A 14496-nucleotide genomic window follows, 5' to 3' on the forward strand; every position below is an offset into this window, starting at 1 on the left:
ATAAAGGCTAGTTGCACGGCTTTGCATGTACGTTAATCCTACCTACCAATTGCATTTGTCAAATGAGTAGTGAATGATTAATTTGATGAGGAAAAGCATGCAAGAAAGTAGAAGTAGTACTTCACACATACCTGCTAATCTCAACGTACGTGAAGTGACCACGGGCTGAAAGGATGCAGTATGGCATGCAGTATGGAGTTGTACCAAACTAATCAATGGATTCATTAAAAAGGCTGTTTGGTTTTTGGTACCAAATCGTCGTAGATAGGATTGTTTATTACCAGATCATCTCCGGATTATGTATGATACTAATATTATTCATTATTTTGTACTAGAGACATCTTTTTATGAGAGATGAGACTGTAAATAAGTTATATTCATCGAGAGGTTAAACCAAACAAGTGGATTAAGTTTGGAGTTAGGATCAGATAGTTCATTATTCACCGTTCAATTTTTTTCAAACAAGTGGGGTAGCAAGCTTCAATTACTCAAAAAAAAAAAAGAGAGAGTTTTAAGAGCTCATACACAAGGCTACAATGTAGGCTTTGTGCATGGTGTGGCTTACATGGGACCTTCCCTCTACTCGACCATTTGTAGCCTTCCCCATGTTCTGATCTGCCGACTGGTGGATCATTCCTGCAGCTGCAGTGCGGCTAATCTGCCTCTGGCGGCTATCTTCTCTGTTCATCGTCTATTAATGCCTCTTCCAGCTCCAGCTCTCTGCTTAGACAAGCCTTTCCAAGATGAAGGTCAGTTCCTACCTCTCTTCATTACCATCTCTAAAATCTACTTTATTTAGTTTCTTGCTTTCTCTAATTATCCAATAGTTGCAAGCAAACGATTTCCTTTTGCAAGTTATTAATTTCTTCTTTCCTGCATATGGATTCTTTCTTCATCTACTTAGATGGAGATGGTTTATGGATGAATGTAGCTATAGACATTCTTTAAGCATCCATTCTTTTCCTTAGTTATCATCACCGATCCGTGTATGTATGATTTTCTCCATTTAAGGATAGGAGGACATGATCTTGAACTCCTCTGAATTTACAGTTTTTCTGTTTTATTTGCTACTGATACTGCAAAAACTTAAACTCTGTTGTGTGGTATGATCTGATCAAAACATCAGGCAGCTGGTAAACACTACACATTTGTAGTTGACAATAGTATCACCCCCTTTAACCTTCTTCATGCATGTCTCAGCTCCTGGGTTGGATGCACCGAAAATTACGGAGTAATAATGATGTGTTCAAAGACTTCAGCACTGGTGGAGGTACATTGATCTGCCTTCTGTTTCTTCCTTGCAGCTTCCTTTATAATTCAATTGGAAGACGGGCTTTTTATCCTCCCAAAAAGAAGAAACTAAAGCAACCTTTTCATGCTGATCTTTTGGAAATTAATCTGTCCAGACAGTAAATAGGAGTATACGAGTGTACGGGCCACAATAAGGATTGGTTTTACCAAATTGTTATGAACTATCACTGACAAGCAGGCACATGTGCATGGAAAGTACAGTCTTGCTGGGGTCCACATGTCAGTGAAAATTCATCTCAGTTTAATGAAACTATTTTTTTTGCAACGAAACGAAATAAATAAAACTAAGTTTGAAGACTATGGATCCCGGAAATCATTGCACTTTTGCTGTTGGTCACATTGGACAGGGCACATGCCACTCCTTTCAGCTTAAGTCTAGCCCAGCAATCGCAGAGCAAGCAGCACACCCATCATGTTCTAGATAATATTTATTTATAACAACTTTGCCCCATACGAAGGTATACTGGAAATACTATATACACATATTGCTGAATTTTCTCTTTTTTCATTAAAAAACTTGATATTTTGTAGGGGGTTTTTTAGCTGGGAATAGTTCATGATATTCATGGGCATCATGCAGTTCGAATTTCAGATAATTTGTTTGACCGAAGCTGTTCATATGTAGCCAGACATGCATATTTGCGTACGCATTTTGTTCAAAGTTTTGAGAATTTGAGATCTTCTTTCTTACATCCTAAAAAACAAAATAGTGTCTTTGTATTGTGCAATATCCAGAAAATGTAAGTTTGACCATTGTACCAAATAACTCATCCACATATATGAGTTTGAGGTTGTCATACTACACGAATCCACTATTGTTCGCACGGAATTTCCATGTTATGCTTTTTCTTTTTACGATGCAGACGACAGAACGAAATTGAAGTCCTTTTTTTTCAGGAGAAATGGTTTTCCTTTTTGTGATGTAGACTATAGTTCGAACACGCAAATTGAATAGGAATTTTGGATGGTTTGTACTTCTTCTTCAGGACTTTTTGTCTGTTGGATAACAATTTTTATTGCTTCTATAGGATTTTTTTGTTGTTGTTGTAGAACATCTTTTTACTGCTTTTTATAATTTTTTTGTTGGAGGACTTTTTACAGTAATTTTGTTGTTTTTCATTGCTTTGGAACTATATTGCGAAATCCATCTGTTCTAGAGCATGAAGTACCCAAAAAGAACCATAAACGAACTTAAGAAATTCAGCAAACAAAAGTATTCACTATGTCACTGCAGGTGGGACCTGCAAATGCATCACCGGACTGGCCTCGCCGGACCCCATCACCTTCCTCACCTCCGCCAATGAATACTTCGCTGACGACGCCTTCGCCACCAACCATCCGTCGCCGCCTGCCACCGACCACTTCAACTTCGGCGGCAGCGACCTCCTCACCATCGGCACGCTAGGCATCGCCGCCGTCGCTGTACCTGGAGACGACGACGACGATTATTACTGCAAAGTTGACGTTGACGTCGACGCCGACCTGGACAACAATGGTGGCACTCACAGTGAGGAAGGCGTCGATGGCGGCGCGGTCACGCCCATCTTCACCTACCCCACTGCGCCGGAGACCGACTCCGATGAGAAGTCGGTCGCTGCCGTCGAGGCCATCGCGGAGAAGGACGACTACACTACCACGGAGGACGACCTCATGGTGGTGAGCGCCGAGCTGGAGAAGGTCCTAGGTGGCCGCAACAGCTGCGCCGCCGGAGACATGGTGGCGTCGGCGCGGGTGAGCTTCGCCATGGGCGTGGACTGCCCACTGCAGGGCTTCCTGTTCGGCTCGCCGGTGAGCGACGCAGAGTCGCGTCTGGAGCAGCCGCGGGACAGCAGCGGCGGCAGGCGCACCTCGCTTGGCGAGCTGTTCATGCGCACGCGCTTTGCTGACGATAAGGTGTCGCTCGGCGCCCTCGAGGAGGGCGAGGACGGAGCCGCCGGTGGAGAGAGGGAGGAGGGGAAAGCATGTAAAGGCGGCGGCAGTGGTGGCCATAAGGCGATGAAGAAGAGGAAGGTGAAGGATGAGAAAGGCGCCAGCGGTGACGGAGCGCCGGCGAGTGCAACGGTGACTAAGATCAAGTTTCAGAAGGTATTAGTAATTGCTCCCGTTTTGTTTAGTGATATCACCTATAAATTTTGATAAACTATTGACTTGATCTTTGTTTGACTTTATTAATCGCCCCTGTGACTCACGAACATGATAAAATTTGGGCTGTTTGGTTTGCATCAAATGGTTGTAATCTGATCAATCAGTTCCATTGTTGAGAAGAAATTGCAGTTGACAATATATAAAAAAAATGGTTTTCAGACTTGTCACAGAAATAGTATTTGTAGGTAGATAGAAAAAGCCTAGGTACTAATTTTGTCTAATAAATGCTCTACAAACGATGTCGTTCAAGCTCCTGATAAATTCTGATTTGCTTGAAATCATGATTGGATAAATCTGATGTGAGAGTTCCATTTGTAATTTTTTTCTAGGGAAATGCCAGAAGTTTTGCTATGGAAGCCCAATATTAGTTTTATGTCATTACATCATAAACTAGGGGTCTATTTATTTAGGGTTCTGCTTCTGGCTTCTTTGAAAAGCTGTGTTTTTGGTTTTTCTGAAAAGCTGTTTTCGGATTTTTGCTGTTGGATTTTACAATAATTTTTTAGCTTTTCAGCACGTTACTTTTCAGAAAACTATTGTTAGCTAGCTTCTTAACTTTTAGTTTATTTCCTCGTAAACAAGCTTCTGCCTTCTCCAGAAATCACTTTTCAGCAATTCTATTTATTTGGACTTCTGAGCTTCTGCTTCTGTCAAAAGCTAAGAAGTAGATTGAAATAAACGAGCCCTAGACAATTGATGATCAAATTTGTATGTTGGAAAAATGTGGGTGTGGAGAGAGAGATTTTTTTTTTTTCAGTTTACACTATCACATTTCACATCGTAGTTAGTTATCTTTCGATGAAACATCCATTTATATTATAGATCTTGCACACCTACTGGGAGCCAAGTTGTTGGGAGTGGGGTGATTCTCAAAAAAAAAAAAAAAAAAAAGGTTGTTCGGAGTGGGGGCAGCGAGTTGACAAGGAGTTTTGTCTGCAATCTCCTGTCCAGTGGTATCTTTATGGCTCATTGCATTTGTCATGCTATCCTCGGCCTCTAAAAGAACAAGTAACTTGATCTGGGAGATCTTTCGCATCCAACTTTTCACCTTTTCTCTCTATACAGTTTACAAGCCCTTATAAGAAAATCTCTGAAGAAACTTCTGCAGAAACCACTCGTGTCACATCGACCCCATATAATTGATACCATACTGAAATATGTTAGTTGTAAGTGGTAACCAATGAATTACACATTTTAGACGCTTCGGTAATCTTGTTGAATTTTGCAAAGAGATGAGCAATGGAGCATTGACAAGAGTTCTGAAAGGAAGAAATTTTTTGCTCATTTGCAGATCCTTCGAATCTTCCACAGGAAAGTGTACCCTGAGAGCACGGCCCTGGCGAGGAGCCTGACCAAGAAGTACCGCAAGCGCGGCAGCAGCGCCGACGAGCCCGAGCCGCCGGCATCACCCAAGCTCCGGTGCCGCAAGAACCAGGGCGTGCCGGGCTTCGGCTGCTGCGCCAACAGTGCCTCCTTCGCCGGCGCCGCTTCTCCCGACGACGGCGAGCACAACGTCGGCAGCAAGAGCGGCCACTGGATCAGGACCGACGCAGACTGTGAGTGTGCAGCTCCCAATACATAAACCTTGCAATCACAGCACAATAAATTATCATAATACACCAATAATTTGCAGTCACAAAATGCAGTCTTGAAAGTGAGATGTTTCATACTCTTATTAGCAAAGAATCTTCAGGAACTATCGATCGATCAATTTTCACTGTATGATCATGCAACCAGCTGCCTTGTACTGAGTGACTGAACATCTCCTCTCTCTGACTGGATGCAGATTTGGTGCTGGAATTATAGAGAAAGAGAAAGTCAGAATCTGTTGGCTGGACATCATGATGAAGCCTAGTGAGTATATTGAGTATGTTGTGTACTTGTGTTTCTGTGCTTACCTCTCTTCAATCCTTATCTGTTTGTTCATGTTACCTGAATGAGTTGTATGAGTCAGTCTACACTGTGGAGAAAAGGACTGCGAATGTATGATGAACTTAATGTATGTTTGCTTCTTGATGTTACTGGTGTCTCATGGACTGAGAAAAGGACTGATAGCTCTCTTTGTGGGCTTGACCCTCTAATCTTGCTGCTTCTTGAACTCTTATTGGTGGCCTGATACAGAGGAAGATCCAGTGAAAGGGATGGCCCTAACCACACGTCATTGTCCTAAGTAGGATGGATGCACTTTAGCTAGAGATCATTCTTATGGACCTGTTATACACTATTTGGCCATTTTCTTGTGTGGTTGATGGATAAGGGTAACATGGGGGTACATTAGATTCAGTGTTCACTGAGATAAGTTTGCAAGAGTCTGAGTGGTATCTGGTTCCCGGCACAGTGATGGATAGGACTAGATCACTGAAGATATCCAGTGATTTGGGTAGGACTGGAGTCTTGTTTGTGCATGCATCTTTCTTGTGCAAAAGACTGTTTTCAGTAAACACAATCAGTAGTAGATTAGCATGTGACCTTGCATATTGTTCACTTTGGACTGTCTTTGAAACAGTTGGAGCAGATAGGCTTCTAGTTTAGGAAGATACTACTCAAGCTTCAAATAAAAGAGCTTGTGTGCTTTTTCACTTTGGTGGCTCTTGTAACAATCGGGAACCATATTGTTGAAATATACTTTAGTAATTTATAAATGCAAATTTTATAGTAGGAAATTTCACTAATATCCCCTAAAATTCAAAAAATTACATATATTTACACTAAAGTCTACAATGAGTCATCAATTATCAAAATTATTAATAAAGCCTCCTCTGCAAAATATACCGGAATTGGATATAGGATATACTTTATGAGACTCGAAGATGAATAAAGTACTTTAAAAATTAAATAGTAAAAGGCAAAAATAAAATTCACTCTGTGTTTGCCATGCAAAAAAAACAGTATATAGTGGATAAACTATGTGATCATGTCTCACATTCTGCACATTGTCTGTAGGCTTCATCTTTGAGAGTTGAAACAGAGTCTCCACTGGGAGGGCAGATTATCTAGTCATTCGTGTGTCCCATAGTTAAAAGAATGTGATTATACATGATTGGTTCACTTTCCACTGTGTCGACCAGAATAACTGTATAACTGTAATATTTGCATTAATTAAATAGTTATATACAAAAAAGAAATATACAACCAGTCAAAAAAAAAAGAAAATATACAAAATATTTTAGGAAATGTATCCTTTATCGAGAGACTAGGGAGATATTTTATTAGCAATGAGAATTTATATAGCTGGAGGACCTCTCCTCGGTGGCTGCCGCTCCCATCAGAGTGGTGCTAGCCTCGTTGGTTCCGTGTGGCTCCTTTTGTGTCCATGACAACGATCTACCTGTGCTTTTGCATGTGCCGCCTAGAACGGCACTGTACAATGTGTAGCCATCAATGGCCTACTTTTTTTTGTTTAGTCTTCGTGTTTTGCTTAGTGCCAGTTATAGAACTACCGATCTCCTTGTCTGTTGTCATGCGCGATGGCACCCTGGGCCCCTTACAATGTTCACAGCCAAAACATCATGGATGCAAGGCATGTCCCTTAGGTCGTGTAGGTTGGTTATTCCCCCTGTCACTCCATAGTTTCTACCTCTAATATGGCCACCTTCCGTTTTACTATGCCACATTATGTGACTTCACATTTTCTCAACCTTCTTTACACAATGCATGGTTTCGACGTGACCATCTGAGATAGAAAACCCCCTCACATGAATAATCTGAATATATCAATTCTCTCTTGGAACATCCACGGGTTAGGGTCTCAAGACCACCGGGGCCTAGTCTCTCAATCCATAAGCTTCAATCGATTCCACATTGCATGCATTCAAGAGACCAAACTTCACAAGCTAAATGACCTAACAACTCGCTACATCGGCGAGAGATACCTTACTGGCTTTGCACACCGCCTGACTTTAGATGCCCCATGGCCTAGGAGTATTCTTATTCTCTGGGACGACAACATGGTCGAAGTCTCCAGCATCTCTGTGGGCACATTCCATATCTCCTCCGTTGTAACCTTGAAGCCTTGCTGCATGTCCTTCCTGCTTACCAGTTTCTATGGGCCTACATGATGCTCCTTAAGGGAAGCCTTCTTTCATGAGCTTAAGCGGTTGCGCCCTGCAAAAGGAACTCGTTGGCTTGGCCTTGGTGATTTCAACATTATTTTTAAGGCTGCCGACAAGAATAACAACATGTCGACCTACACCACATGAGGCTTTTCCGCAAGACCATCAACCACTACCTGCTTAGAGACATCCATCTGCAAAATAGAAATTCACATGGTCAAATGGTAGGAGCATCCCTACCTTGGTTAGGCTGGATCGCTTCCTTTGCAACTCCGAATGGGATGCAACCTTTAGTTCGCATGGTCTGCAAGCCCTATCTTCCTCCCATTCATCACTATCCCCTTATGCTCGCCAATTTAATGGGGCCCAGGTGGCTGTAGTCATTAAAATTTGGAAACTTCTAGATGCATATGCCCAGCTTCTTGGAAACTTTTTCCTTTGATTGGTCTCTCAAAACTAGCCATAGTGATCCCTACCACATCCTCAACTAGAAGCTCAAAAACACTGCAACCTGCCTGCAAGCTTGGAGCAAGACGCATTTATCAGACATCAAGATTCAATTAGTTATGGCTCTAGGGGTTATCCTCCGTTTTGGACTCTACGCAAGAGCTCCGTAGGCTCTCGCCCTAGGAAACCGCCTTCAAAATGCGTTTGAAAAGACAAAGAAGGTGCCAGTTGATGTCGGTGTCCCTTGAGCTTGGCCTGGCCATAAACTGCTGAAAGTGAAGTTGGGCCACAGAAGCCATGTCCTCATGAGAAGTGGCCCACTGTTTCCTTGAGTGTAGCCTTAAGATCTGATTGTGCCTCCTTCGGGCATTAACCATGTTGTGGAAAAATCTGATGTTGACATCACCTTCTTTTAGAAAAACCACCCTTGAAACATGCCTCTTTCTTGCACGCTCAATTGCGCCCAAGGAGAGCACCTTCTTAATTCGGCAAACATTGTGCTTCTTCTGAAAAAGCGGGGGCAGAGGCCATCCTAGGGTTTAGACCAATCAGTCTGATCCATTTTGTCACCAAGCTGGTCTCCAAAATCTTGGTTGTCTTGCTTGTGTCACTGCTTGACTCCCTGGTCTCAGACTATCGGAGCACCTTCATAAAACAGCGATGCATTTATGATAACTACATGACTATGAGGGGTGCGGCTAGGCTCCTTCATCGAAGCCGCATTCCGGCCCTTCTCATCAGGTTGGATATCTCCAAAGTGTTTGACTCCATTCGATGGGACTACCTTCTAGATCTCCTCTCCAACCTTGGATTCCCGCAAAGATGGAGGGATATTCTTTCAATTCCGTTTGCCTCCTCCTCATCAAGAATCATCCTCAATGGAGTTACTGGAGCCCCCATTGCGCATGAGAGGGATCTTAGGCAGGGGGACCCTCTGTCCCTCATGCTGTTCACCCTAGTCATTGACCCTCTTCAGCGCCTGCTCTCCTTGGCCACTCGGTGGGGTCTTCTTGTTGGGTTTGGGAGCTATTTCAACTCAGACAAGATGCGGGTTTTGATGTATCCCGACAACACGATGGTGTTCATAAACTCCAACACCCAGGATGTGGCCATGCATGGATGTATTTTACACTCCTTCGGTAGGGCCTCTGACCTCGAGATCAACTTTGCTAAGACAACGATTTCTCCAATATGACGGGGTTGACCTGGCCGCAATCCTTGCTGGCCTTCCTATCATTATCTTTAACTTCCTGATTACCTACCTTGGTCTACCTCTCTTTCCGGGCTACCTGAAGGCCACAGCCTTGCAACCAATGACTAATAAGGTGATTGGGAAGATGTCTTTCTGGAAACAAAGGAATATGTCATCATCGGGTTCTCTTGCGCTCATCAAGGCTATGATGATTTCTCAGCCCATCCATTTCCTTTCAACTATCAAAGCGTCGGCCTCGATCTTGTGCCAAATTGACAAGGCAAGGATGCAATTTCTCTGGGCGGGTTGCAAGCCTATCACGGCAAGAGAGTTTGCAAACTGAAAACGCTCAGTGGCCTCAGAGTTCTTAATCTCGAGCTCTTTGGAAGGGCACTAAAGCAACCCTGGCTCTGGCATGAATGGACCTCACTGCAGAAGGCTTGGGCGGGCACCAAGGTGTTGTGTGATAACACAGACAAACTCCTCTTCATGGCTGCCACTTCCATTTCTATTGGAAATGGTGAGAGGGTGTCCTTTTGGCACTTGGCATGGGCTAAGGGTCTTAGGCCTAAGGATTGCGTCCCTTGCTCTTCCCTATCTCTAGTGCTAAAAGGTGCTCCCTCTGGAACGTGATGGCTCAGAGGCATTGGATTTCTGATTTGGCCTCGCTACAACATGTTTTGTGGGACCATGTTTCCCAATTCACAGTAGGCAACGAGGGTGAGAAGCCTACAACCTGCTGCACCTAACTCCATAACCTGGAAGTACTCGAGTCAAGGCGTCTACATTGCTCAATCTGCTTACTCCTTGATGTTCAAAGGGTCCACAAGCATGATCTTTATGAAGCTTATATGGAAGGCGAATCTCTAGATTTTTGCTGGGCCTCATGTCACGTCCCAAAATGCTATTATGTAATTAGGCATGTATAATCATCATCGCATGTGTTTGCACATGTTTGTCTATCAGGAACTAGTTAAACATGTCTCAAACACCTTAGAGATGGTTTAGAGCACTTTAGAGAATCCTTACATATCTTGGAGAAGGAAAAGAATAGAAGTAGGATGATGAGGGGAGACTTAGAAAAATTTCAGCAAAAGAACCCTCTCGCGGTCTGACCGGTGTCACTCCCAGTCTGACCTCCAGGTGCGCTACCACTTGGGCTACCACATGGATTTCCCGTGGTCTGACAGCTCGAGCTTGTGGTCTGACTGCCAGCACACAAAGGCTCAGGTTAAGTGGATCGATCACTTCTTTTTCTCTCTCCCTCTCACTTTTGTCTCACTCTCCCTCTCTCCACTCAACTCTAGAGAGAGAAAGAGAGCTCTACTCATTGCGTTCGAAGGCCGAAGATCGGAGGTAGGAACTCCCACGAGCTTTCTGGAGCACTTCCCCAAGTTTTCCCCCTCTTCTCCCTCACTAGGGACCTGTTCATCAACCGTTAGCTTTAACACCACTACGAGAGCCGATCCGCAAATCGAAGCATCCCCGAAGCATTCCAATCCAATAGAAAGCTTCCACAAGCTGAGGTGAGCTATTCTCGACCATTTCCCTATTGTTTCCAAGCTCGATTTGACCCTCGTGTCATTTAGGCCTAAGTTCAACCTAGCCTAAATCCAATCTATGGGGTATTTTTGAGTTTAGCTCGATGAATGATGTCCAAATCACTTTAGAAACACTCCACTAGTCCCATAGAACATTTTGGTACCCTTCATTGTTGAAGGTTTAACCGAAATCCTCGCCAGCGACCCTGCAAAGGCGTTACTAGCAAGGTCTGGCAGTTTGACCACTGCTAGGGGCAGTCTAACCGCCAATTGGGACTGGAGAATTCAAGTTGAAAACTTATATAGGAGTCTGACTATCACCATGCCTATGGTCAGACCGTCAGAGGCAAAAACTCTCTGCTAGCTGCCGGTCAGATCGCCATCTCTACATCGGTTTGACCGCCAACCTGTTAAAGGTATACTTATGTTACCTTGTCCGTGATTTCAAACGTTGAAACCCTAATCACTTAGCAGTCTTTTGCAAATGTTTTTGAAGCTTGACGCTCTATTATACTTCAACTATGCATCATTTGCATGTTTTTCCATCGTTCATTTGTTTATGCATTGCATTTTGATTTGTTTAGAGGGCGTTGCACCACCAGTCGAAGCGAGTTAAGATGACGCCAACCTTCTAGAGTTTTGCGAGTGTTGTGCGGGAAGTATCAGACAAACCCTAGAGTAGCAAGGAAAGTATTAAGAAGATTGACTTGAGATTGGGCTATCATTAAATCAAGGTCTAACTAGATGATATTCCAAAGACAGCTTTCTCTACCCTCTACGAGCTTTATGAGTTCACTGTCATGTCCTTTGGATTGACGAATGCGCCGACATTCTTCATATATTTAATGAACACTGTGTTTATGGAGGAACTTGACAAGTTTGCTGTGGTTTTCATCGATGACATTCTTATATACTCCAAGGTTGAAGAAGAGCATGTAGAGCACCTCTGTATTGTACGTGGTCGCCTTCGAGATCACCAACTATATGCCAAGTTCATCAAGTGTGAGTTCTGGCTCAGAAAGTTGCTTTTTTAGGTCATGTGTTGTCTGAAAATAGTGTCGCGGTTGACCCAAGCAAAGTGCAAGATGTGCTCAATTGGGTTCAACCCAGGAATGTCACTGATATCCTGAGTTTTCTCGGACTTGCAAGCTATTACCACCGGTTCATCGAGAATTTCTCTAAGATTGCCAAGCCAACGACTGAGCTGTTGAAGCAAGGGAGTGTGTTTGCGTGGTCAAGTGAATGTAAGTCAACTTTCTAAACCTTGAAAAAACTACTCACGGCCGCTCTTGTTCTCGCTCAGCCTGAAGTGGACAAATGTTTTGACGTCTATTGTGATGCCTCCCGCATAGGCCTCAGATGTGTCCTTATGCAAGAAGGAAGAGTTCTGACTTATGCCTCATGTCAGTTGAAGCACCATGGAGAGAACTACTCAACCCATGACTTAGAGCTTGCTGCAGTGGTGCATGCTCTGAAGATTTGGCATCATTATCGGCTGGGAAATTTGTTTCGTATCTATATGGATCACAAAAGTCTCAAATACATCTTCACTAAAGACGATCTGAACATGAGATAGCGAAGATGGCTCGAGTTGATTAAGGATTATGAGCTAGAAGTGCATGTGAATGTGGTCACCGATGCGCTGAGTTGGAAGGCCCAACGCAATTGCTTCTCTCTCCAGCCTAGGGTCACCACACTTTGTGATGATTTTCAATGGCTTGGACTCAAGATGGTTCTAGAGGGATTTCTTAAAAATTTGGAGATCAAATTCACCCTCCTAGATGACATCAGAGTAGCTCATAAGGATGACAAGGGCATGGCCCGAATCCAAGATAAAATGAAGGAATGCAAGGCATATGTTTCTCTGAGGACAATCAAGGTGTCTTGTGGTTTGGGAACCGGCTAGTGGTTTCGAGACACGCATTGAGGAAGAAAATTCCGGATGAAGCTCATGACTCTTTGCTATCCATTCATTTAGGGAGTACTAAGATGTACCAAGACCTCGAGCCCAAGTTTTGGTGGACTCCCATGAAGTGCGATGTTGGTGTATCAGGAACCAGGGGTCCCCGAATCCCGAGGCCAGGCCAGCCATCCGCCACATGGCGCCATCCCGCGGAGTCTCTCCCGCAAGGTGAAAAAGATCGAGTCCTGGGGGGGGGGGAAGGGCGCTCGGGGCCACAGTCGGTGGCCCCCGAGTACCCCAGTTCCCCGATGATCCACGAAATCTAAGTACCAGGAAGAAAGTGCTCGGCAAGGTGTACGGTGACCTCCGAGCACCCTAGTCCCCCGACGACCAGGAGAGCTGAGTACCGGGAGAAACGTGCCCGGGGCCGCTAGCGGTGGCCCCTGGGCACCCAAGTATCCTGAGGACCTACCAAAGGAAGTTCCGGAAGAGAGTGCTCGAGGTTGCGTGCAGCAGCCCCCGAGCACTCAGGTTCCCCGAGGATCCGTACAAGTGTGCCCGGGAGAGAGTGCTCGGAGAGGTGAACAGTACCCCCGAGCACTCGGTTCTCCGAGGACAAGAAAGGGCATTCTCGGGAGAGAGTGCTCGGGGAGGTGAACAGTGACCCCCGAGCACTCGGTTCCCCGACGACCCAGAAAGCCCCCTGGCAGTGGCCCCCGAGGGGCCCACCGATGAGGTGTCAGCCAGTCAAAGTCCCAAGGCCGCATTTAAAGAGTGTGCGTGGCTTGTCACCTCCAACTACTCCCGCCGCGCTCAGCGTCAGTTCCTGCCACGTTCTGGCAGAGGGGTGTGGGGTTATTAATTGCACGGGTCCCATCCCGTGCCATCTGGCCCGTCTCGGGATAACGTCGTAAGGGCCGAGGCGTTCTGTCTGCCGCGTTGCTGTTGCAGGGGAACAAGACAGGGAGGGCACACCGGGCCGCTCTGTGGCTGCCCGGTGTTCCCTCTCCACGGCGCCCGTTGCCAGTGCATTTATGGTGACGGATGACTGAGCGTGCGACGCATTTTCCACCCCCGGTCACTTCGCCCAGAGGAAATGATGACGCACTTTCCATTTATGGTGTCTCGGAACTCGTGCTCCCCCTCCCGTTCGGGGCACGCTGCTGCCGGCGGGTATTTAAAGCAGCCGGCGGCACAGAAGGAAAAGAGAGGCAAAAAGAGGTGAGAACGGCTCAGTAGCAAGAGAACGCAGCACCAAAGAAACAATGGCTGAGAAGTGAGCAACACGAGACAGGCCGAAGAACAAAGAGCCCCAGGCTCTGAGATAGACCAACATTCTTGTAATCAGCAACATCCTTGAGGGACTTCATCAGGGCATTTATAGTATCTATACAGGAGTAGGGTGTTACGCCCCCGTGCGGCCCGAACCTGTCTAAACTCCAGTGCATTTACTCCTTTCTGCATTAGATCACCCCGCACCACCGGCCATTGCATTCATACCCATTTATTTCTCAGGCAAACATATTCAGGATCATCCCCCCGGCTGAATCTCTAAAAAGGGGTCCCCCAGGATCCCTGTGATAGGAGTTCACCCTCCGACAGCTGGCGCACCAGGTAGGGGGGAAGCATCCCTGAATCTGTTTGTTTGTTTTCTTCCGCAGAAAAAATGGCCGGTGGTCATCGCCTCCGGTTCCAGCGGGGAAATGCAGCCCCTTGCACAGGAGGCCCCAGTCGCTGCTACGTCCCAGCAGCAGCCACAATCTGCACGCACGGCATTCCCCTCCCAAGGGGACCAGGGCGCTGGGCCCAGCAGGGCCGCCACCACCGTCGCCGGTGCACCATCCGACCCCCAGCTGGTGGCCGAAATTCCTGCCGCCAGGTCCGCGTCTGGACAGCGCCGGGCGC

The 14496-nt window shown here is 45.6% G+C and overlaps 1 protein-coding gene across 1 annotated transcript; it reads left to right on the top strand.

The window, feature by feature from the left end:
• The first annotated feature begins 510 nt into the window (after positions 1-510).
• Positions 511-5537, top strand: LOC133887019 (protein LAZY 1-like). Its single transcript, XM_062326926.1, has 5 exons — positions 511-749; positions 1201-1270; positions 2546-3396; positions 4748-5012; positions 5243-5537. The coding sequence occupies exons 1-5, from the start codon at positions 744-746 to the stop codon at positions 5260-5262; spliced, it is 1212 nt and encodes a 403-aa protein (XP_062182910.1). The 5' UTR covers positions 511-743; the 3' UTR covers positions 5263-5537.
• Positions 5538-14496: the final 8959 nt, after the last annotated feature.

This window comes from Phragmites australis, chromosome 12 (assembly GCF_958298935.1).
Source record: "Phragmites australis chromosome 12, lpPhrAust1.1, whole genome shotgun sequence".
Taxonomy (NCBI): domain Eukaryota; kingdom Viridiplantae; phylum Streptophyta; class Magnoliopsida; order Poales; family Poaceae; genus Phragmites; species Phragmites australis.

Bases quoted from the DNA above. Each gene is read 5' to 3' on its own strand.
- LOC133887019 (XM_062326926.1), top strand. The intron at 3,397-4,747 runs GTATTAGTAATT...GCTCATTTGCAG, and splicing joins CTAAGATCAAGTTTCAGAAG to ATCCTTCGAATCTTCCACAG. The intron at 5,013-5,242 runs GTGAGTGTGCAG...GACTGGATGCAG, and splicing joins GATCAGGACCGACGCAGACT to ATTTGGTGCTGGAATTATAG.